The sequence below is a fragment of the Balaenoptera acutorostrata genome, chromosome 3, assembly GCF_949987535.1.
Source record: "Balaenoptera acutorostrata chromosome 3, mBalAcu1.1, whole genome shotgun sequence".
NCBI lineage: Eukaryota > Metazoa > Chordata > Mammalia > Artiodactyla > Balaenopteridae > Balaenoptera > Balaenoptera acutorostrata.
In genome coordinates, this window is record NC_080066.1 from 2,024,888 (window position 1) to 2,050,635 (window position 25,748).

The 25,748-nt window shown below is 38.4% G+C and overlaps 1 protein-coding gene across 3 annotated transcripts in view; it reads left to right on the forward strand.

The window, feature by feature from the left end:
• The window catches only part of MTPAP (mitochondrial poly(A) polymerase), a 133,335-nt gene that overhangs the window by 5,244 nt on the left and 102,343 nt on the right, over nt 1-25,748 (forward strand). For 2 of the 3 annotated variants that reach the window (XR_009007361.1, XR_009007360.1), the window contains exons 2-9: nt 1,138-1,310; nt 1,840-2,070; nt 3,390-3,614; nt 9,753-9,964; nt 13,189-13,415; nt 22,401-22,493; nt 22,574-22,647; nt 24,335-24,415. Coding sequence is in view for 1 of the 3 variants with exons in the window: in XM_007188428.2 (XP_007188490.2) it covers nt 1,138-1,310; nt 1,840-2,070; nt 3,390-3,614; nt 9,753-9,964; nt 13,189-13,415; nt 22,401-22,493; nt 22,574-22,647; nt 24,335-24,670 (1,571 nt within the window). In the remaining 2 variants the exon portion in view is untranslated. Of the gene's footprint in view, nt 1-1,137; nt 1,311-1,839; nt 2,071-3,389; nt 3,615-9,752; nt 9,965-13,188; nt 13,416-22,400; nt 22,494-22,573; nt 22,648-24,334; nt 25,317-25,748 lie in introns of those variants that run through there. The other variant, XM_007188428.2, reaches the window with a different exon arrangement.

Here is a 25,748-nt window from a genome sequence, read left to right on the forward strand (position 1 = left end):
AACGGGAAAAATAAAAACCCCTTCTATTTCTTTAGTAAAAAGTATCATGAGCTCTTTGTGGGCAGCAACTAGGGTTCAGGCTCTCAGATTTCCCTGTGCTGCAGAGCCCATGATAGTTGGTAACTCATTGTTAATTGTTTGAGCCAGATCAAGACCCTTTACAGAGAAAAACTAATAACTTATTTTATTTTTTTAATATTAATTAATTAATTCATTTTGGCTGCGCCGGGTCTTTGTTACAGTGTGTGGATCTTTATTGCGGTGTGTGGGATCTTTTAGTTGCAGCATGCGGACTTCTTAGCTGCGGCATGTGGGATCTAGTTCCCCAGTGAGGGATCGAACCTGGACCCCCTGCATCGCGAGCGCAGGGTCTTACCCACTGGACCACCAGGGAAGTCCCCAAAACTAATAACTTACTTTAATATATTAAACTTCCAAACTCATTGTCTCGTTGCGCTCAGGCTTGTAATCATTTTTTTTTAGGCTTTGGAATGTTATAGCTTATACAGACTTTGTATGTGTGTATTTGTGGAAGTGGTTTTACTTATAAAATTTTGTGGCGTGCTCCCTTTTTAGCGCTATGCATTGAGTGTGGTCAGTCAAAACAGAGTGGACAATTTAATGGTTATCACAAGAGAATGGTAACAGGAAGCCTGAGAGGAGTATAGCTTCACCCTTGTAAAGGAGAAGGAAGAAGATGAAATGAGGATAAAGTTGGTTGTGCTCAGGTGTAAAATCTTTTTTTTTTTTTAATGATTACTTTTTCTTTTTTTTTAATTTTATTTATTTATTTATGGCTGTGTTGGGTCTTCGTTTCTGTGCGAGGGCTTTCTCTAGTTGCGGCAAGTGGGGGCCACTCTTCATCGCGGTGCGCGGGCCTCTCACTATCGCGGCCTCTCTTGTTGCGGAGCACAAGCTCCAGACGCACAGGCTCAGTAATTGTGGCTCACGGGCCCAGTTGCTCCGCGGCATGTGGGATCCTCCCAGACCAGGGCCCGAACCCGCGTCCCCTACATTGGCAGGCAGACTCCCAACCACTGCGCCACCAGGGAAGCCCCTAAAATCTTTATATACCATATCAAGAGATGCTTTACATTTTACGTGTGTGTGTTGGGAATGCCTTTGTCTCTTTCATAGGCTCTGAAGACAGGACTCCAAAAAAGAGATTCTCTGAGGTGCAGAAAGAGAGACGAGAACAGGCCCAGCGGACTGTGTTAATCCACTGCCCAAATAAAATCAGCGAGAAGAAGTTTCTCAAGTACTTATCCCAACATGGACCTGTTAACAGCCACTTCTTCTATGAAAGCTTTGTAAGTATTTGAAAAACAATCTAACTTAACATTCATCCTTTTTTTTTAAAGTTATTTTTTGCTCTGTTGCCTCTGCAATATGGTAAAGTTAGATTCTTTTCTGATATCCTACATCTTTCTTTGTCTAAATTTCTTCAATGAGATTTTTTTTTGATATGAGAATAGAAATCCTTATAGGAGTACCACAGAATTATAAGCATAATTATACCTGAATCATTTCATAATTTGAATACTTTAAATCATTCCATTATCTTAGGTGTAGAAGCCAGTGGAAGATCTTTGTTTTGCCTTTTAATTTTCTATTTCAGCATTATTTTCAGCTTCTCTTAACTAATACCACTTATAATGTTCCTTTTCTTAATCTGCTTATAATGGTTAAAACCATTGCTCGTGTTAGAAGCATATCATTGTAAATTTTAAAAATTAGTATTTTGTATGTTATGATAATTGCTTTGAAATATGAACTAAAATACTATGTTAAAAATAGTATTTTGAAATGTGTTCTGTTCTTCTTATGTTTTTGGTATAGGGTCTTTATGCTGTTGTAGAATTTAGTCAGAAGGAAAGCGTAGCTTCACTGCAGAATGTAACTCGTACTCCAAGCCTGGGCACAGAGGCTGCAATTCCATTCAGATCACGTTACTTCAATTTAAAGTTGAAGCCTCCATTAAACCAGACTTCTGAGCAGTCAAGTATTCAATGCAGGAATCAGTCTTCTTCAAGCAAGAAGCTTTTTGAATTACTTTGTTGTGCAGAAAGTGTAAGTTTATAGGCATACTTCCCCGACTTGATATGTGTGTGTGTTTGGCTTGTTTTGTATAAGTTTTTATCATTAAATATTCATACTGAGTGAAAAGTAAAAGAAATCCTTACCTACTCCCTGCCACCGTATCCCATGTGTAACCCTCGGAAGTAACCACATTCTGCCAGAGTTTTGGGCCTTTGGATTATTCTGGCTTTCTTTCTCTTGTCAACATGACATATAATTGTACATGGCATTCTTTTATAAATTTTAAAATATCTTATTTCTGGTTTTAGCTCTCTTTTTCTGCTCTAGTAATGTTTATAGTAGTTTTGGTTTTTCTTACTCAGACTTGTCAAAGGTTTAGCTAGTCCTTTCCAAGAATATGTTCATGGTTTTAGTTATCAAAATACTATTTTGGGGGTTGATTTTCTAATTTTTAAAACTTTACTTCTAACCTTTTGTATTTCCTCTACTTTCTGTTATTTATTTTTCTTGAGTTAAATGTTTAGTTCGGTTATTTTCAATATTATTTTCAAACGTGGGCATTTAAGGCTGTGGTTTTTATTTTAAATATTCAGCTCCAGCATGCACCTTCACGGTGTGATCGTTTTATCACCAGCCTTCTAGGGAACATACAGGACTGTTATTCTGAGGAACTGGGGAACCTTGGGCCTTCATCCCTTGAAGCCTTGCTTATTTCTGGTGTTACTTGCCTTTAACATTGGTTCTTCTCTCTCCCCAACTTCATTTAAATGTCCAGCCTTGTGGTTGCTTTGACCTCCTCTACTGGGGCATTTTACTATTTTCATTTTCCTAAAACAATACTTTATACTCATGGCCTAAGAAAAATAGTAGTTTTAATTCTAGCCAACTTTTTTTTTTTTGCTGGTTATATATGGCTGTGCTGGGTCTTCATTTCTGTGCGAGGGCTTTCTCCAGTTGCGGCAAGTGGGGGCCACTCTTCATCGCGATGCACGGGCCTCTCACTATCACGGCTTCTCTTGTTGCGGAGCACAGGTTCCAGACGCGCAGGCTCAGTAATTGTGGCTCACGGGCCCAGCTGCTCTGCGGCATGTGGGATCCTCCCAGACCAGGGCTCGAACCCGTGTCCCCTGCATTGGCAGGCAGATTCTCAACCACTGCGCCACCAGGGAAGCCCCCTCAGTGCTTTTTAAAGGGCATTTGTAAAATCCACTTTTAAGGCTAAATGTAAAAAGATTGCGTATTTTTAAGGTAGGTCTCCTAAGCCATCAAATTTCTAGAAGTAAAATGACAATTATTTTACATGACCTTAACGTTCTCTATATTCTCTTGTTTTTGTTTTGGCCAGCTAGGTAGATGATCAGCTGAACACTCTCTTGAGGGAATTCCAGCTAACAGAGGAGAACAGCAAGCTCCGGTATCTCACCTGCTCTCTTATTGAAGATGTAGCAGCTGCGTATTTTCCGGGCTGCACCGTCAGACCCTTTGGCTCTTCAGTGAACAGTTTTGGAAAATTAGGATGTGATTTGGACATGTTTTTGGATCTAGATGAAATCGAAAACTTTAGTACTCACAAGGTAATTACATTTCTTTAAATCACAAAGTTGTCAGAAAAAAATAAAGGAAATCTTTGGATTTAATAAAATTACAACTTGATTTCTAAGCTTAAGAAATAATATGGTTAAAGAATAGGGTTTATTTGATACTGATTCTTTGGAATTGTAAAGTCTTTCTTTGTATCAGTCTAATATATTATTTTTTTGTGAATATCTTAAATATGTAATAAAATGGTTGTTCTTTTTGAGGGTTGAGAATTTTTTTGGGTAGGCCAAGGTTACTTACTGTGTTATTCAGATTATGTGTGTATCAACTAATTTTTTCATCTGCATGATCTAGTTACTGAAATACTTTTTACATCTCATGATTTTTGTTTCTCTTCATTTCTCAGAATTCTTTTGATTTTTGTTTTATTCAAAGACTATGTTAGCTACATATAGGTATATGATTATTATACCTTTTTATTGAGTTGTTCATTTATCATTAAATTTTGTCCATCATCTTTGTAAATGCCTCTTCTTTAAATTCTTTTTTGTTTGTTAAGATGGCTGCTTGTTACTTGTCTCACATACCTTCTCCTCCTACATCAGTATTTCCAGCCTTCACATATGTTGTTACGTTTTGAGTATAAATAGCAGATCACTGAATTTTATGCTTTTACTCCAATCTGTGAGTCTTTTTATTTATTATTACTGGTAATTTTTGGGTTTATTTCTACTGTCTTATTTTTTATTTCCTATTTTCTATGCTTTTTCTTTGCTTTTCATTCCTTTGCTTTCCTCCTCCTGTTGGATTCTTTCTTTATTCTGCCCTTTCCTCCCTTCCTGTCTTTCCTGTTACAGTTTAGAAATTGTATATCCCATTTATGTTCTTATTAACATGCGTGTCTGACAGAGTAAACTTAATCAGCGTGTCTGCCATCATCCCAAACAATATGAGGTGCTTTAATTTCATTACAACTTTGATTTGAAAAGCCTTCTGTGTTTTTGTAAAATCTTAGGTTTTTAGGACTGTTCTTTCTTATGTATTTCAAACTAGTAATCATCTCTGTGTAGATGTCCATTTGAAACTTCAAACTTAACATTTTGAAAACAGAACTTTATCTTCATCTCCTTGTAAATATTCTTTATAAGTTTTTATAAAAGTTCTTAGTTATGTGTCACATGTTAATCAGTGGCATTTTAGCTTTCCTGACATTTGCTGTCGTCTAAGCAAAGCTATCTAAGCTAATCTTTCAGGTCTACCTCTTCATTTACATCCTCAAAGCTATAGTGACACGGTCCCTTATAAATTCTCACTTAGATGATTGTAGCAACATCCTGCTTTCCACGTGCTTCTCGTGTCATGCCTTGGTATTCCAGCCCTCAGTCTCTGCTGCAGTTATCTTAAAACACAGCTTGGATCATCCACAAGCTTAGAACAGTTCTTCGTTTTAACATAGAATTGAAATGATCTGCCTCATAATTCATTTTAGTAATCGTTTGTCTTTCTCTGTCTTCACACACCCAGTTTTCCAATCACATCATTTAATTACCAGTTGTGGGGCACTTTTAGGGTATGAATGGCGACTGAACCGTAGCTCTGTGTCTTCACTCAGGAGTGCACTTCCCTTCCGCTCCTGACTGCCATTCCTACACGGCTCTCACGGCCTCGTCCTGACCCCACCTTCTTTTTTTTTTTTTTTAAAGGATTTTCTTATTTATTTATTTATTTATTTATTTATTTTTGGCTGTGTTGGGTCTTCGGTTCGTGCGAGGGCTTTCTCCAGTTGCGGCAAGCGGGGGCCACTCTTCATCGCGGTGCGGGGACCGCTCTTCATCGCGGTGCGCGGGCCTTTCTCTATCGCGGCCCCTCCCGTCGCGGGGCACAGGCTCCAGACGCGCAGGCTCAGCAATTGTGGCTCACGGGCCCAGCTGCTCCGTGGCATGTGGGATCTTCCCAGACCAGGGCTCGAACCCGTGTCCCCTGCATTAGCAGGCAGATTCTCAACCACTGCGCCACCAGGGAAGCCCCCTGACCCCACCTTCTTAAACCATACTTGATGTTTCCCTCTGCTCCAGTCAAAATTAATCACTCCTTTTTTGCAACGTAGCTCATATTTCTGTCTCCAGATTCCTTCTGCGTTACGTTTAGTTAGTGGTTGATCTGTGTCTCTCACTGTATCCTAAGCGTGGGCAGGGTAGGATCCGTGTCTGTTCATTTTCTCATCCCACACAGTGCCCGCCATACTTTTATCTGCTCAGCATGTAATTACATAGTTGAAACTGGCCAAGAAATATGAAGCACATGAAAGTGAAACGGGTCAGTCTGATTAAGACTAACATGTACTTGAAATTGTATTAAATTCCTGACAGGGACACTTAAATTATGTTAGGCTATTTTTATATTAAATAAAAGACCTTGCCAGATAATTAAAGTGCATTATAATGTGTTGTAATGGTGAAAGCTTGGGCTCGGGAGTGCAGAATAGTTTGTTTACTTACCTGCTGTATGACCCTGGGAAAGTTATTTACCTTCTCTGTGCCTCAGTTTTCCTAGCCATAAAATTGGGTTAGTGCTATAACGCCAGCTCATGGAGTGTTTGAGAGGATTGCTAGACAGTAAGAAATACATTTTTTTCTGTTGGAAGCAGAGGAAGGAGTTGGAAACTTAGTTGGGTCTTAGATTTCTGAAACAGAGAGCTGTTAGGAAAAGATATTTTAAAAGACAGTGCTCCAGTCTCACTAAACAATTTAACATCATTCCATATGTAGGTTTAACTTATGCAGTGTTGTTATAAACATATACTCTGAAATATGTGCTTGTTTAAGATTATAATAGCTTTGCTAATAGAAACATTTTAAAAATGAAACATGAAAAACAGGAGCACTTTTATTTATTTTTTATTTTTAAATAAATAAGAATAGATTTTAAAAAACCAGGAGCACTTTTAAACTCATCCTCCATAAAACAGCTTCCTTGAACACTGTATGCAGTTGTGAGCCCCTCCTCCCTCTTACCTCCTGGTGCTCCGTGTGTCCCAGCACTCCCCCTTGGTTTGTGGTTCTCTGGGCTTGTTTTATTCTTCAGCCTGAGTTGAGAGCAGTTAGGAAGAGATTATAATATAATCTATACAGATTTTAACGTGATTTTTTTCCCCCACTTAATAGTGTCTCAGCAATTCAGTCTACTGCATCCTTTTCAGTGGATGCAGAATGTTCTATTGAATGAATGTACCATAATTTACTTAACCAGTGCTTTATTTGTTAGACAGTTAGGGGACGGTATCTTTTCTTCCCCACTTTATTGCCAACTATATTAGGTAATATTCTTAGGTTGTGCATAACAGAAACCAACCCAAAGCAGCTTAAACAAGCAAACAAGAGAAGTAGAGGACGCATCCCAGAACCCAGGGCCAGGAATGTGGGGGAGTCTTAGGAAAGGACAGCACTGGGAAGTATAAACAATCAGGAGTCCACGAAGGGTTCTGTTTCTTCTCCACGTATTTGCTTTACTTAATATCTCCCTTCCCTTCACTCCCCTCTCCCCACCCGCTTCGATTTTCTTTACATTTTCATCCTCATGCTGTAGACTGTGCCTCTGCCCCAAAGCGTCTGCGTTCTATTTCAACCACGTGGTTGCCTCGGAAGCTCCGCTGCAGTTGCCGGTGGAGACGGCTGGCTGGCTGGGGGTGTGGCCCAGCTGTGCTCGCGTCAGCCGCCCTGCCTGGTCCACATGCGTCGTCAGGGCCGTGATCCTTTCGGGGACTGAGTTCTCGGAGAGGGGTAGAGGCTTTATTAAGCTAGACAGAGCTCTTCAAAAGTATCTACCACACAAATAACGCTGCAGTGAGGGAACAGCTTTGCAAATCAGCTCATCTGTATGAGCATTCCTTTGGGGTGATTTCCTAGGATTTTAATAGCTAATCAAAATCTTATTGACACGTATTTAAAATTTTGCTATTTCAATACTAAAGTTGTCCCAAAAGTATGTCCCGGTTTACGCTCCCACTGATGGATGTGTGTGTTTCCCCTCACCCACCAACGCTGGTCCTGTCACCCTTTTTGTCTTTGCCAGACTGATAAATGAGAAATCTCAGTGCTATTTTAATTTCTTCTTAGCTTCTGGAAAACAAGACCATCTCTTTCTATGTTTCTTACTCATTTTTATTTCTTCTGTTAGTTTCTTATTCAGGTGTTTTTGGCCATTTTTAGAATTGGGTGGCCTTTCCTCCCTTCCATTTGTACAAACCCTTCATAAATTAGGGAAGTTAGCCCTTTATATGACATGTATTATCGTCTTCATTTGTCTTTTATCTAGTAATGAATATATGCTTGGCCTTAAGATGGTTTTAATTTTTATTCATCCGTATTCTTTTGTGTGTTCTGGAATTTCGTGTCATGCTTAGATAATCCTTCACTCTAAGATTGTAGAAACTTTCACCCATTGTGTTGTGGTACTTTATTGATTAAAACCTTTTATGTTTAAGTCTTTGGTCTGTGTTGAATTTACTTTGGTTTTGGACTAGTCTAGTTTATTTTTTTAATGGCCACTTGGCTCATTGTTTCAATAGCAATTTTCCCGCAGTAATTTGCAGAGTTCATTTTATTAACTATTAAATTTCTGTAGTTAGGTCTGTTTGTACTGTTTTCTTCTGTTGATCTACTGTCCTCGTGCATATATTTCCTGTTATAACTACTGTGGGTTTACAGATCTTATTAAAATGGAAAGGCTAACTTGGAAAGGGCACATGTACATTCACAGAATTTATAGAATCTATGGTTCTACTATAGTCTTACTTTATGATATATACTGTGGTATGTAAGTTAATTATAAAAAGCCAGTGATTTTTCAAGTTAGTATTTTGTACTCTAGAGAAGCAAAAGAAAAGTGAAGAGTTTTTGAAAGTATTTTTATTGAAGTACAGTTGGTTTACAATGTTGTGTTGATTTCTGGTGTCCAGCAAAGTGATTCAGTTATACATACATATATTCTTTTTCATATTCTTTTCCATTATGGTTTATCACGGGATATTTAATATAGTTCCCTGTGCTATACAGTAGGACCTTGTTGTTTATTTTATATATAGTATCAATAGTTTGTATTTGCTAATCCTAGACTCCTAATTTATCCCTCCCCCACCCCCTTGGGTAACTGTAAGTTGGTCTTCTGTGTCTTCTGAGTTTGTTTCTGTTTTATAAATAAGTTCATTTGTATCATATTTTAGATTCCACACACAAGAGGGATCATATATTTGTCTTTCTCTTTCTGACTTCACTTAGTATGATAATCTCTGGGTCCATCCGTGTTGCTGCAGATAGCATTATTTCGTTCTTTTTAATGGCTGAGTAGTATTCCATTGTGTGTGTGTGCGGGTGTGTCACATTGTCTTTATCCATTCATCTGTCGATGGACACTTAGGTTGCTTTCGTGTCCTGGCTATTGTAAATAGAGCTGCAATGAACATTGTGGTACATGACTCTTTTTGAATTATGGTTTTCTCAGGATATATGCCCAGTAGTGGGATTGCTGGGCTGTATAGTAGTTCTATTTTTAGTTTTTTAAGGAACCTCCATACTGTTCTCCATAGTGGCTGTATCAATTTCCATTCCCACCAACAGAGTAGGGAGGTTCCCTTTTCTCCACACCCTCTCCAGCATTTATTATTTGTCGACTTTTTAATGATGGCCATTCTGATGGGTGTGAGGTGATACCTCATTGCAGTTTTGATTTGCATTTCTCTAATGATTAGTGATGTTGAGCAGCTTTTCATGTGCCTCTTGGCAATCTGTATGTCTTCTTTGGAGAAATGTCTATTTAGGTCTTCTGCCCATTTTTTGATTGGGTTGTTTGCTTTTTTGTTATTGAGTTGTATGAGCTGTTTGTGTATATTGGAAATTAAGCCCTTGTCGGTCACGTCGTTTGCAAATATTTTCTCCTAGTCTGTAGGTTGTCTGTTTTGACAGCTGAAGATTTTTGGTCTGCTTTTGGCTGTGATTGCATGAATAATTTTTTGTGTATGTGTTTGTGTGGTTATTGATTTTGTTTGTTTTGGGTTTTGTTGGGGGGGGGTGTGTGTGTTTTGGCCAGAAATGACTTAGAGCATCCTTTTAGAAAAGTTTTTTTAAGAAATTCCTTTTTATGAAAAGCTCCTATTTACAAATGTTTTTATTATTCAGGCCTCAGGAAATTTTCTGATGGAATTTCAAGTGAAAAATGTTCCTTCGGAAAGAATTGCAACACAGAAGATCCTGTCTGTGATAGGAGAATGCCTTGACCACTTTGGCCCGGGCTGTGTGGGAGTACAGAAAATACTAAATGCTCGGTGTCCCCTTGTCAGGTTCTCACACCAGGCCTCTGGATTTCAGTGTGACTTGACTACTAACAATAGGTACGGTCTCTTATTTATTATCTTAAATGTGAATGTTATAAGGTATTAGCATAGTTTTTCTTGTACAGAAACAATGGCTTTCGACTCTTTGATATGCTTTAATAATAATTTTTTAAAATTTGAACACTTGAATTGAAAAGTAGGGTTTTCAATTATTAAAATGTTAACATGCCTAACTAACATTTTCTGAGAAGACTTGTGTTTCATTGTTCTTACTTACGTAGCCTGATAACAACTCAGAAATTCCGAAGTATATAGCCTTCTAGCGCACTTGGAAAATAAAGCGGCACCTTGGGTTTGTGCTCTCAGCTGCTTCCAGAGGCAGTCGACTGTGTGTCCAAACAAAGGTAGCATTTGCTTAAGTCAAGACGGTGGTCTGAGCAGCCTAATGAGACTGCATAGTTTTTCTTCAGCATGTTTTCATTTTATTATCAACCTGTTTGCTTTAAAACACATGGGATGAGAATGACAAGTTTCTTTTATACTCTGATGACTTTTCTTTGGTTCTCAGTAGGGAAGACTTCTCAGCTGAGGAGTTTGCTTCTTTATACTCTCGTGTGCTCATTGCATGCGTTTGGTTCCACTGTACTATCTGCTAGATACATGATCAGAACTACAAGTAGATTCAGGAGATCCAATCTAGAGCAGTTTTGATTAAAGTCCAGTGTTCACTAACAAGTCAGTGCGAAGGACTTTTGAATAATAAAAATATATACTGTATTTCTATCATTACTATATTTTCTTTATAGTATATAAATAGAATAAAATGACTTTTTTTTAGAGGTGAAAGATTACATCATTAATTTTTTTTTTTTAGAGAGAAGCACCTTTATATAAATCCATACAATCAGAATAGTTTTTAAACTATTGAAATTTTTTTTCACACACACACACTGTATTTTACTTTTACAAGAGATAAATAAACTGACACCAAGCGTTGTAAGTGGATGACCACAACAAAAGCAACAATGATTGCAATTACCAAACACGAAACACACTCATACTATGTCATAATATTGACATTCAGTCCAGTAATCCTCCACTGTAACAGCTCCTTTACTTTGCAGTGAGAATTGATTTGTATATTTTTTGCCTCTGAGTCCTTGTGGGATTTTTTTTTTTATTCAAACAGAAAGTCACAAAAATTATACTCATCCTCATCAGTTCACTCAGTCCCATGTAATTAATTTTTTTTTTCCATCTTGATCTTTTGTTAGCACTTTTATGAGTTCATCAGTTTTCCATTAGAGTTCTGAAAATGCTTATTCATTCAGTTCAGCAGTACAGTCAGTTACCAGAAACCTGTACTTGTCAGAGTCTTTTCCATGAATTCCTTGAAGATGAAACCCTTTTATAGGAACATTTTTGCGAAAGCATCAGAGTACACCCAGAACTGTCTGTAAATGACAAAAGACTTAAAAATGACCACAGTTAAAGATTTGATGAAAGTTCATAATAATGCAGTTGACAAGGAAATTTAGTTATTTCTGAGATATACATTTTAAAGTAATAACTAGAATTATGACTTATAACATTATACCAGAACATATAAGATTTTTAGAAATTTCATGTAATGTCTGAAACATTTATATTAACATATTTCCATACAAATAACCCAAAGAAAGTTTAGTATTAGTTGTTTTTTTGTTTGTTTGTTTGTTTATACAGCAGGTTCCTATTAGTCATCAGTTTTATACACATCAGTGTATACATGTCACTCCCAATCGCCCAATTCAGCACACCACCATCCCCACCCCATTGCGGTTTTCCCCCCTTGGTGTCCATATGTTTGTTCTCTATATCTGTGTCTCTAAAAGGACATTTATCTTTGTAATAGTATTATTTTCATGGTCTTGTTGGTATAGTTTTAAAAATTTTGTTTTAATATGCTTCAGGTTTTTATACTCACATTGTTTTTTTATATCAGATACCTTGCACTATTTGATATTTATTTTTCAGCTTAATTTACCTTCATTTACATGGATAAAACATTTAATCACCATGAATTTCTAATTTGACATTTCTGCTCTCTTCCTTAAACTCAGGAAGTAAATGCCGTCCATGGTGGTACTTAGTAGACAGTTGGAGTTGCTACTGTGAAATGGTGTTGTGCCCTCTTCAGTTCTCTGAGTAATTACACAACATGTCTTGATCAGTAGGAGCTTGATTTTAAAATAATTCTTATAATTCTTTGCACTGTAACATTGTGATTAGAAGACTTATTGAAGACAGGCTCTGAAGATTGATTTCTTAATAGACGTTTTATCTTCATGGATTGTGGTTTTTATAAATATTAAACTTAAGTAATTTTGGCTGAATTTTAAGACATTTATACTTTCTTGATAAAATAAGTAGAATGTTTTCCTTGTCTGTCAAAGGACTAGATAACCCCCCTTTCCCATTCTAAAGTGTCCTGATTTAGATGATAAAGTATAATGTTATTTCACCTATACTCTACAATGAGATCAAATTGTTTTTGAAATTCAGTTATCAGGAAATCTTTACCCTGGAAGAATTACCATGTTTCTCCTTGTGGCCAGTGTAAATCCTACAAATGACCGCATTTCGTTTCTAGCTACTTCTGATAGGAAGATCAGAAATAAACTTGCAGCTCAAATTTTAATTAATCTGCAGAACCATCGGGCTGGAATGCCTACAGCCCGAATACATTCTGGTGCTGACTTTGTTCATTCTGTCTATATCTTCTCTGATCTAGATTTATAGACTCATACCTGGACGATTTACTATAGGGGTTCTTAAATGCCCCCTAAAAACACTGGAAAAGCAATGGGTGCAACAAATAAACACATGAACTGATAGCTCAAAAAAAAAAAAAGGACTAGATAATCCAGGTGTGCAACTGAAGTGTGAAGCGTCTTATTTGCAGATGTGCTGGTGTCTTTACTGATAGTTAATAAAGAGTGCTTAGGTAGTATTTCACTTATTAGGTCATGTTTAGGGACTTTGATTTAAACATTTTAAGCTTTAGAGCTGCATCATGGTTGTCAGCAGTTAAAAGAATGTTTTAAGGGTAATGAAAGTATAACCATTCACATTAAATTTTATATTGCAAATACATAATGCTTTTGATGATCTGCTCTTGTTATTCTGAATATGTTCAGATAGAGTAAGATATTTAGATATGTCCCCAGGTATGTGTTTTATTCTACTCTGGGATCATAATTTGGGGGTTTGAAAATTCCTGTTATTTTTCTCTTTTGAAGGATTGCCTTGAAGAGTTCTGAACTCCTTTATATATATGGTGCCCTGGACTCCCGAGTGAGAGCCTTGGTGTTCAGTATCCGATGCTGGGCTCGAGCACATTCGTTAACGAGTAGTATTCCTGGTGCTTGGATTACAAATTTCTCCCTTACCGTGATGGTCATCTTTTTTCTCCAGAGGAGATCACCCCCTATTCTTCCAACACTAGACTACCTAAAAACCCTTGCAGGTGAGACTAGAAGCATCTATTTTCTCTCTGACGTTTGAATGGATAGAATTACCATGTGTTATCAAAACCATGTGTGTGTGTTGGTGGTCATGTATATTCAAAGCCTTATGAATCTAAAATTTAAAAGCTTTTAATTTTCTTAATGTCCACCAGGGGTCATGAGAGCAGATGATTTGTGAAGCTGAGGCCTTTAGAATTTTTTGAGAGTTCTGTCCTGTGTCAGTTGGCAACGTTGTTTACAATCTCCTGAGCCAGTTGGAACCTCTCCCTTGGTTTACCAAGCTTGGAATGACCTTGGAAAAAAATATATCCCAGATGCAGCTTCTGATAGGATCCCAGCTTCAGAGATAGCTTTCCAAGTCTGAAGCTATTTCCAGATTTCTCTTAGAGATACTAAAAACTGTTTCATGACTTTTTTTATTTTCTTTTGTTTTAGCGTCTTTATTGGATCATAATTGCTTTACAGAGATCCTAAATTTTTTTTTTGGTTAAAGCTTATAAGGAATCATAGGTAAATGGTTTTAAAATTAGTATACTATTTAATTTATATTTTAAATAAATTGAAATTTTGATAGACTGCTCGATGAGATTCTAAAGTATTACAGTCCTAAATTCTAAAAGGAAGATAATTCAGGGATTTACTCAAAGTGTACACGCACTCCATCTTCTGCCCCTCCTATATATTGCTGCCAGTACATCCCTGAATCGTCCCTGTTTAGAATCCCCTTAAAGGAATTTTGTTCCCTATAGAATAAACCTCAAGCAGCTGACTTAGCTTCGTGCTTAAGATTTCACCTATAGCCACATCCAATTTTTCCAACCTCTTCTCCCACCATTTCTCTTCACGTTTTCCCACGTTTCAGCCAATTCCATGTTCATAACATTTCCTCTTAGCTCCTTCGTTTGTGCTGTGTGTTTTCTTCCTAGAATGTGCCTTTTCTTCTCTAAATTCTTTTAAGTTCTCTTCCATGCCACTTTTCCTTATTATTCAAATTAGAAGTAATCTCTTCTTTCCTGTGAACACTGTAAGTGATGGTACAGCTTGAAAGTAAGCTGTAAAAAAAGCTCCACGTGGCAGGTTAGTGGAAAGTAGGAAGTTTTCAGGGAGGTGGAGTGCTGAGCCTGTGTCTCACCTCTGAGGTTGGAGTAAAGGGCCTCGTCCGCACCGGTGCCCATCTCATCGTGTGGTGTCATTCGTTCACTGAAGATCTGTTGGTGACTTACTCTGTGTCAGGTGTGATTTTTGGCACAGACGATGTTCTCAGGTAACTCAATCTAGTAAAGAGGTAAGAAACAAACAGAAAACCTGGGTAGATCTCACCAATAAGCAACCTGGAAAAAGCACTTCCTGTTCAATCCCTGCTGTGTGCCCTGATGCTTACGACTGCTCTCCTAGAAACCATTTTGGGGAAACATCATGGAATTTTGGAGTTCCGAAGCTAAGAAAGAGTAGAAGCTGAAAAAGAGGAGGAATTGAGGCAGGTTTATGTTGGGGGCTGACTGCGCCTAATGTCGTGATTGTTCTCTTCCAGTCTGACAAGTGCTGCCACCCTGCCACGCTCAGGCCCCTCGCATCCCTGCCCAGGGAGGTTTATACTGCTTCTCTCCTTCCCGCTGCTCCATTCTTAACAGAGTGATTTTCGGAAATTCATGTCTAATTGTAGTATTCTCTCTCTTGAAATCCTTCAGTAATTTCCTAGTATCTTTCTTTTAATTTCCACTATTTGTTTCAGAAAAAGAATATGATTTGTGAACGAATTAAAAATGACATGTTGAGTTTTTATTCCAATCTATTTTAAACCAAATTTAAATTTATTCACATCTTACGGCATCAAAACGGACAAAACTAGTTTGGGAATTCCTTCATTTTCTACTTAAAAATACCAAATTGGTTGTTGAAAATTCTTCATGTTAGTTTTTAAACATGGTCAGAGAAATTGTGGGGCTATTTCAGTTGCTTCTTTCCACATAGCACATTATAGGTGTGAATTGCCAATAAATGTAAAGTGAATTTGATACAATTGTTGCTACTTTTTTATCTTTGGTTTTTGAAGTTCTAGTGAAATCTTGAATTTGTTGTAAAAGAATTTTTTGTGGATGAATGTATATGAAGGATGTGGTGAAGATGATTTTGAGGAGAATTTGTCAAAATATTTTTTTCCTACTCATTTAAATATTTTTCAGAATCCATGTTTTTTATACTTTCTGACTTTAACCAGTGGTCCCATACTGATGTACATTCAACACTATATGGCTAAGAATAAAAACAATGTTAAATCGTGAAATAATCAAAACCATCTCGGGCACTCCATAATGAAGCAACTGAGGGACTTGTGTCCTCTTACAGTCCTTTTCTTCTAAACTGCGCCTCTCATTTGATATTCAAGTAGAGCCTGCCATTTGTGTTGTTTCACAAAGAAGACAGTAAGACCCCGTTTACTCGATTGCCTGCCTGCTTGTTTGTTTGTTAGTAGAAGGCAGCGTCAATTTCTGGAGCGCCTGTTAGCACTTCTGGGACTTTGTCAACCACTGTTTGAAATCCAGAAGTTGCAGTCCAGACCTCTTAGCCTTGTGTTTCGGGTCCTTCGTGATCTTCGTTTTCCTCCTCTTCTTGTGCCTTCCCTCGTGTGCAGATCGGGAGCTGCAGCCCTTTGCACTTCTGCGCATCTCTGTGCCTTCGCCGGAGGTGGCCCTTTCCTCCTGCCTTCTCTCCTTGCCTGGAGAACCTCCTCATGATCAAGGCAGAGAAGGCACACCCAGTCCAAAGGCTTGCTTGTTAGGTCTCTCCTGGCTTCTCTCTCCCCGCTCCCTCCCAGGAGGCGGTGCCTTGTCGGCTTCCAAGTACCTGGAGCGCACCTGGATTGTAACAGCTGGTGGATTGTTGTTCTTTTACCTGCCTGCCTTGGCCAAGCTTTTCTAGGGCAGGCTGTCTGATTCGTCTCGTCTCTGCATTTTCTGCTCCTGGCTTGGAGAAGTTCAGTAAATAGATTGAAATGATTGGATGAACATTTTAAAGTTGAAGGTTGTTTTGTACTGAGCATGATGGCAACTTTCGTATTTTGGTTATTCTTGAATTTTTGTTTCTTTATCTTTTCTTAGTCGCTACTACTTTCCCCCATGTGTCTTATTTTCTTGCATTTTCTGCCCTTTTTTTGGCTTTGCTACCTTTGTTATATTTACTTCTGTGTTTAATGCTTTTAATATAGCATCTTCCTCTTATAATCAGTTGTTTGATTAGAGTTCTTTTGTTTAGGATTCCTGTTTTTCTCTCCTATGACGAATTAAAGGTTTGAGGAAGAAACGACTGGGTAGCATTTTCAGCAAATTTGATGCGGAGACCCCAGCACAGAAGAGAGCTTTAGTTGCTAGCTTTCTGTGACCCAGTAACAATTTATTGAGTGCCAGGCACTTGGCTAAAAAATTTTATGCATCATCTCCATTTCCTAAGTTCACATAGTTAGAACACGCTAGAGCCAGAATTCAAATGCAAGCACTTTTCAGAGCTTATACTTTTTTTTCTAACTGAAATATAATACACATCAAAGTGCATATATGTGTGTGTGTGTGTGTGTGTGTGTGTGTGTGTGTGTGTGTGTGTGTAGATTTTCGCAAACTGAACACACCTCTGTAACTGCCACCCAGATTGGATAAAGCGCCTAGAAGTACCAGCTGCGCTCCTTTCCAGTCACTGTACACCTTCCCCCAGCCCAGTCTCTTCTGACAGCGTAGAGGAATCTTACCTGTTCGTGTCTCTTATGTAAAACGTATCACAGAGTACATATTCTTCTGTGTCTGGCTTTTCCCTCTCAACATGGTGTTTAGGAGATTCATTCATCTTATTAGTGCATTTGTGGACCATTCATTTCCATTGCTATGTAGTATTCTGTTATATGAATATTCCAAACGTTTTTTAATTCTGTCTTTGGCGGACATGTGGGTCATCTGTAGTCTGGAACTGTGGCAGGTAGCGCTAGTGTGACTGTGCTGGCACATTTCTTTCGGTGAGAACTGAACACAGGTACTCATTTCTGTCCAGTGTATCTGAGGAGTGGAGTTTCTGAGTCTCAGGCTTCGGGTATATTGAGCTTTGGTAGAGACACTGCCAAACAGTTTTCCGTTCTGAACTCCCGCAGGCCCAATATACAAATTGTAAATGCTGTTGGTCTTTGCCAACACCTGGGATTATCTTTTTTTTATGGTAGTTCTTCTAATTGCATGTGTCGTGGCATCACGGTTCATTTTGATTTTCTTTTCCCCGGTGACTAATAACATTGAGCACCTTTTCATATATGTATTAGCCATTTGGGTATCTCTTGTGAAGTTTCTGTAAGTCTTTTGCTTATTTTTCTGTTGGATTATCTGTCATTTTCTTATTCATTCGTTGGAATTCTTTACATATTCTGCACGTGAGTCCTTGGTCACTTGTTCTGTATGTATATGCGTATCTGTGTATCTCACATACTTGCACACTGGTTCCCTTCACTCCCTTGATAGTGGCTGATGAAAAGGACCGTGGCTTTTAAAGTTCAGTTCTCGCGGAGTTACAGATGCGCATGGTTACTGCAGACTTTGTGACCGTAAATCGCCCTCTGGGCCTGTGCCTTCTACTCCTTTAGTCTCTCACTGTAGGCAACCACTTTTAACTCTCTTACCTGATCTGTTTAATATTTTAAACCATATTTCCGAAATAAAATCCTGAATTGCTGTTTCTTGATTTTCCTTTTTTTTTTTTAGCGTTCGGCACCGTCTGTGACTTCCCTTAACAGAAGAGGAGGAATAACTCTTCCTCCTGTAGGGCCCTCACACATACACATGTATTTTCCATCCCTCGTATTGTGACTAGAGCTATAGCATGATCTTGCTGTGCACTCTTTACACTATTGTGACTATGGAAGCACTCTTCATATCTGATCCATGGAGTAAGCTAAAATTAATTTCCTTTCCTGCCCAACCTTTTATATTTTTTTAGACTTAATAGTTTTTAATATTCCTTATTTATTTTTGTTTGCTTAGTTTTTCATGTACTTAACATTAATTGAATCTCAAACTTGCCACGAGTCATCTCAATAAATCTTTTCTCAAAATAGAAGCATAAAATATTCTGTTAATGAATTCTTCTTTACCTAGCCTCTGTTTTTTAACAATAGTTTTTCATTTTATTTTGTTTAGTCTCATGTTAGAGGCCTTCCGCAGGTGTCTGGTAATCTTTGAATTTCTGCTCATGTTTGAATTAGAAACTAAAAAGCTAATCTGACTCTGAGCCCAGGTGGAGCTTGTTGACTGTGACACACGATCTAGGGCCCGGCCGGGCTGTTCGCTGGGGCTTTAGAGCCCCCATCTCCGGCTCATTCCTCTGGGGCTTCAGGCTCCCCAGAAAGGACTCTTTCGATCTTTTTTTCTGGCAGAAAAGGCCTGGCTACTGGCATGCTGAAACTTTGGCATTTATTATGCCATTTATTGCATTTAGAACAATTTTCCCACCCTCAGCTGTGTCTTGCATCTCCCAGTCTAGAGGTTCTTTCTTCTGCTGTCTCCAGGGTAAACGCGACATTTTCCGTCGGGAAGGGACCTGGGGTCGTGGGAGGGTCTCGGCGCTTCTGTCACCGTCAGGCGTCCGGGCCGGACCTGGCGCTTCAGCCCCTGAGCCGCTGGGAGCTCTGCTTGGACGTCTGGTTTCTCCTTGGCTTTCCTCACTGCTGCTTTAGGGCCCAGTGTGTCCACACCGCCTGCGTCACTGCTGCTTGCCCGTCTGTTCTTCGTCTTAAAGATGGTGGTTGCTCTTGGCTCTTCTTGGCTCCACCTGTAAGATTTTATGTCATTTTACTGTCCTTTCAGTGGTGCTTTGGGAGGGGGTGAAGGTAGACGCCCGAGTTTACTTTGCCATCTTTACCCCGGAGCGTGTGCTCTGAACCAGCGTGTAGGCTGCCGCCCAGAGGGGCTGAGTGTCACTGGGGCACGCGGCGTGATGGGGGCGCGTAGAAGGACTTGGCCTTGCCTGTAGATTAGCGCGGGTGATTGAGAGTAAGCAGTCTGTGTTCCAGGTGCACATGTGTGAGGAACAGCACTAAGTAGGAATTATTCTGGAGTCGAGTAAGCTACGAGGTATTAAAGCTGCTTTCGAGGAGGGTATAACCATGACACTCAGAGTCTTCACAGAGTTAGATCCAAGCACTTGAGAAGCGCTCCCTTGGATGTGCATTTTCAGAAATCACTCTGGCCGGGTGGGCTAGAAGGAAGCAAAATGGCAACTGCCTGAGTGTGTCCCCCCCCGCCCCCCCCCCCCATATTACAGAGTCAGCCTCGCCAGTGAGCAGAGAGAGTCACCTGTCGCCTGCTGGCTTCTCTCATTCAGTTACTACTGACCCGTGGCATACTGGAAGGCTTGGCGCTGCTAATAGTTACAATAGAAGCTGAATGGAGTTAGTTGTGTAATTGTAGCTGTTCAAGTTTAATTCCAGTAAACTCTTCTTACAAAAGTAGGACATTATAAAGGATTTGTTACCAAAGAAAAATTAATCAGCTTTCATGTAAACTTGATGCCTGTTGTTACGTCCCTTATTTAGATGCCTGTCCGCTTCAGGTTGTTTGTTAGAAATGCCTGTGGCTGGTGCAGTGTTGATTTTGGCTCTTTCGAACAGGAAGATTAACCTAAATAATTATATAACCCCATAGATACGATTATCTCTACTGCAGCCCCTAGTAATCTATCAATATATATACCAGCTCTTGCCAGTCGTGATCTCTCTGGCAGATTATGAGTTATGGTAGTTCAATATTAGTTCCCTGAAAAATGTGGGTACGTTTATCATTCTGGATATGTCTGTGAGAATGTTATTCAGTGAATTTCATTTGTCATATGTATCATGTTGAAAAACAGTAATTGCTGTACCGATCATTGAGAATCTAAAGATTTCCAAAGGAAGCAAGAAAATCAAATTTACCAAATACATAATTTAATTTTTTTCATATAGTTTTTAAGTTCACTTAAGGGGAAGAACTCTATTATGAGTTAAGGTGCTTACATGGCTATTTTTTCCACAGCTGAGAAAGTTTGTATTTAGTTAAGAATTTTTGCCAGTGTTTCATACAGTACATTTAAGAAGAAAGTCATCGCCACGGGAATTAACGCAGAGTAATAGGGTATCTTACGTCTGAGTAGGTTGAGAGCCGCTTCTCTGTGGCAGCACCGTCCAGTAGAACTTCTGGGATCATGTGGTACATTAGGGCAGCCACTTGTTATCTGTGGCTGTCAGGCACTTGAAATATGGTTAGTGTGACTGAGGAACTGAATTTTTAATTTTAATGGCCGCATGTGTCTAGTGGCTGTTATATTGGACTGTGTAGCTGTTGTTTGGGTGATAGTTTAATAGCAGAAAAACAGGGGCAAGAGAAAAAAGGGGAAGACTTTAACAGCTGAGTTGTTTCTTAGGTTTGAATGCCTTGGGGATTTTGAAAAAACAAAAATGGCCATATCTTAAATCAGAGGATAATTTTTGTCCTTTAAGTTTTACTACTTTGTTAAAAACTCTTTTAGTGAAGACCAGCAGTCGTAGACACAGTCTGTTTTTCATCACTGTACATTCCTAGAAATACTTTAATGTAGAAATACTTTAATGTGGATCTCATTTTTCTATTAGAATTATATTTCTGGGGGAAAAAAAGGACATAGTAGCTAAAAGAGCATCAATATATGTGACTGGCCTGTGTCACAAAAAATATAAACTGTTGATAATTTGAAATAATAAAACATATGCCCAGGTCCCATAAAAAGTAGATCTAAGTGGAACTGTATATAAGTTCTTCAGTTGTATAGTAGAGTACATAAAATTTGCTACTAAAATTAATAGCAATTAATTTTAGAATCTAGAATTAATGGTAGAATCTGGAATGCTTTTTGAATACTTAAGTCAGTAACTCAGGTCTTAACCAAAAAATAACCAAAATCATAAAAAAGGAGAGACAGAAGTTTGAAGGAACCTTGTTTATCTCTTTCTAAATTTCTTTCTGGCTGTTATAGATAAGCACTCAAAGTCAAATACCAGCGATCATTCAGATGCTTGGTTATGTGCCCGCTGTACGCTGGACTCTGTCGTTGTGGACTGGATGGGGGTGGGGGGGGGAAGGTCATCACTGCCTTGATTGGACAGTGGCCTCTGTAGCCCCAGACTGGGGTAAGGGAGCAGACAGCATGCACGCAGTCATAGCGCAGTCGGGCAAGTGCCGATGGAGCACGGAACAGAAAGGCTGGAGCGCCAGCTTGGCGTTAGGGAAGACGAAAGCCGTTTTTAGGTGGCCATTGATTAGACTTTTCAGAATGGGAGTTTGCCTGCACGTCGTGCAGTGGAAGGTAGGTTAAAATGGTTGCGGGATTTCATGGTAGCTGTATATTTATTGATAACTAGGGAAAGGATTACCTCTGAAGATGTAAATACTGTTAGGAAAGGTGAATGTTTAAGTCCACTGTGCTGTTAAATGTGTGGTACTGAATCCCACTCACTCTAGAGGCCTGCATCTTAGAAATTACTGGAAGGTTTTCAAAATTCTTAGAACATTCAATTTGTACGTATCGTGGATGAATTGTTGAAAGTAAATGCACAAAAGGGTGATAAGAATGAACATGGAAATCTAAATTAAATATTGATCAAAGATAGTGCCAAGATTTAAGTTGGTGAAAGATGGGAACTGTCCTCATTTTCAGCTAGAAAACTGATGACCTCAGAAGATAGATTAGGAATCATCGAGTGTTGATAGACAATTCTGGTTTGCTAAAGTACATGTGAAGTTAATTTTACCGAAGTAAAATTGCTCTCAAATCTTTTTTAATGGAGTTTTAATCCTACTAACCGTCTATACTATATATAAAAAACACTGACTAATAATAGGACACATTTATCTATAACTTTGATTTATGTGATTATAGATTTCTGAAGTAGGGAATATCTTTGAAATAGAATGTTAAATATTTTTCATTTCTGTTTATTTAAGATGCAGAAGATAAGTGTATAATAGAAGGCCACAACTGTACATTTGTTCGCGACTTCAATAGAATTAAACCTTCAGGAAACACAGAAACACTAGGTAGGTGTTTTCTTTTTCTTTGTTCCTTTTTGCACTGAAACAGACTTTCTTATTATTTTCCTTGTTTTATTTTCTTACAGAATTACTACTGAAAGAATTTTTTGAATATTTTGGAAATTTCGCATTCAATAAAAATTCCATTAATATTCGACAGGTAAATACTGTTTCAATGTTTGGTTATTAGGTATATGGTCTTCTACTGCACTAATATTTAACGGGTTTAGTTTTCAAAGCACTGTAACAAATGTCATTGCGTGTCACCTCTATGGTGATAGAGAGTAACGAGAAAACTGGTGCCCTAGTGGCGCTGCATGACTTGGCTAAGACCAGTCATCTAGTGTCTGGAGGAGCAACGGCCACCTCTTTTCAACATCTGCCTTTGTCACTTTGCCAAGTAACTTTGTGTCACTTACTACTAATACTGTGTCCTTGAAAATGTGGAATATATTCTGAAAGTTTTTTAGAGAGCATGATTTTACATATAGTTCTCTTTAAACTGGATTTGGGTTTCTATGAAAGAAACAGAATACCTAGTCTCAAAGATAGATTTTAATGATTCCCTCAGTTTGAGCCCTTAGGGTTTAAATTACTTAGGCAAGTGAATTATGATTTGGGTTCATCTGAGTAGCTGGAATGACAGACATTTTCCATAAAGAGAATCTATCAGAGTAAACCCTGAGCAAAACTTGTTTGCACGTGGGAGATACTTGAGATGGTGCTCCGGGTCTGTTCTGCTCAGCATGTGGGTATCTGGTTACAGCCCTTAGAAGACTGGCTTCGTAAAACACATACTCAGATATTCTGTTTTTGTTTCTTCACCTCTCCTTTTTTCATTCTTCCCTAACCCTTATCCTGCTCATGGAGGTCTTGTTTTTAACAAATAAAAAAGAAAGAAAGTGTGGGGTTGGGAGAGGGTAGAGGCACAGAGCTCTGGACTGCAGTCTAGAAGGAAAAGGGCACGGAACATAGGGAGTTCTTCACCCTTTCTGTACCCTTACCCCTTAAGGTTCAGAGATGATGGTCAGGCAGGACCCTGCTGGGCAGTGGCTTGAGAGGAGTTAGGGAATTAACAGGGGCTGCTCGCATTGGAGACCTGACTACTGGTTTTGCAATATCTGAGTCCTATATGTGGTATCATTTGGAAGAGGAAAAGATTATATTGGCTAGTGGATCACTGATGTTTGTGTGACTCGTAGCTCTAGCTTTTCTTTTTATTTCTGTATCTTACCTGGCAGAGCCTTAAGTTGGATCTTTAGGAATGTAGATGGGAAACGTCTAGTGTTTTTAAATGAATACTCCTTTGTTCCTTCTCTTCCCTTCTCATTTCATACTTGTGCAACATTAATTACTATATTTAATTTAAGGCTTCTGATTTTGTGTGCTTCTATTCCCACTGTAATAAGTATGTTTTTAGCAAGTTTCAAACATAACTGTATCTTATTTTCTGCCATTTTTCTTTTTCATATTTTTTTTCCTTCCCAGCTCTATTCTGTTAGGTAAATGTTGTGTTATTTTAAAAATACTTTTATTGGTTGACTCAGTCCAGACACCTCTCATCGGAGCAGTGACATCAGCATCCATAGCTAATAAAGCTAATTTATTTTTCTCTAAAGAATATTCATAAAACTACAGTGGAAAAAATCAGTCCGAAGTACACACACACATATACACTAACTCATAACATGCATATATACCCAGTCCCCTTGGGGAAGAAATTCTTTACTCTGTAAAGTTAATGCTGGTATTTTATGCATTTTTGACGTTTTATTAAACCAAACAGTTTTTATATCTGAGCCCTTCATATATTTATACATCTTTTTCTTCCTTGTAATTATCTATAGGGAAGGGAACAAAACAAACCTGAATCTTCTCCACTGCACATTCAGAATCCTTTTGAAACTTCTCTCAACATTAGCAAAAATGTAAGTCAAAGTCAGCTGCAAAAATTTATAGATCTGGCCAGAGAAAGTGCCTGGATTTTACATCAGGAAGATAGAGATCGCCTTTCGCCATCTAATAATCAGCCCTGGGGGCTGGCAGCCCTGCTGCTACCTTCTGTAGCAAATAGTACGTCTCTTGCCAAGAAGAAAAAGAAGCCTGCAAGTGAAAGAATTAAAAACTTGTTGGAATCCATAAAAAGTAGCAGTACAGAAAATTCCACAGCCACCAACAGGTAAAGAGCAGTTAGTACTCAGGCATAATGGCTGCTCCTTTGCTTTCAGAAGTGGTTTTATCCTATAAGATGATCTCTGGACTGCCTGGAAGAATGGTGTGAAATTCTGGCAGATCACACTTTCCTCGGATGTCTCTCTTTTCATGATCTTCTCATTGGGCCCCTTAAACTGGTCTGACATTCTGCGATGTTTTCAGTCTGAAAGCCAGTGGCACTGTATTAAAACGCTAGCCATGGGAACAGGTGAAAGAAGATTGGAATGTACTTCAGATAAAATATACAAGGCAAGTGGGAAGAATCAGTTTTACAGTCAAACCATTGTTGAAATCTGCATCAGTCTCTGGGTGTAAATCATTTAGAAGGACTTCTAGGTATGTACATACGCAGGCAATGAATACAATAAAGCTGCAGAATTTGATAGTACTCTTTAGTTTTGTATTCTTCAAAGTACTCTTATTCACATATAAATAAAAACAGATCGGTACTGATTTCCAAAAATGTTCATGTTTTTAAAACAGATGAATGCAGACACTTCAATTACTGCATTCTAGGTATTCTAAGCCAAATATATGAAAATATTGGTACACTGTATTTAAAAATATTATTTAGTTAATTTTTCTATTTTCAAAAATAAAATTCTTTCTCTACTAGTATGTGATATTGCCAATATTCCTTCACTTCTCTTTTAAGAATTCCTTTCTCCCTGTGGGGAATAGGTACGTATTGAAATATTATTTCCATTACATTCCCTGTAGAGTAACTTTTAAGTTTATGCAGCAAATACAGTGTTGGAAAATACACACTTGAGCCAGCTGACTTCATGGTGAATTACTCAGCCACTTTGGGCCCCAGTTTTCTCTTCCATTAAATGGGGATGATAATAGTGCCTCCTTCACCAGATGGCTGTGAAGGTTAGGTGAGGCCCATAGGAGAGTGCAAGGTCATGGGCCTGGCACTTAGCACATGTTTGTAATGTTTGTGGTATATAATTATTATTCTTACTACTCAGAATACAGATGTAGCATTTGTACTGGTTTTCAAAATAGTTTCCCATCTAAATTTTAGGTCAGAAACGATAATGA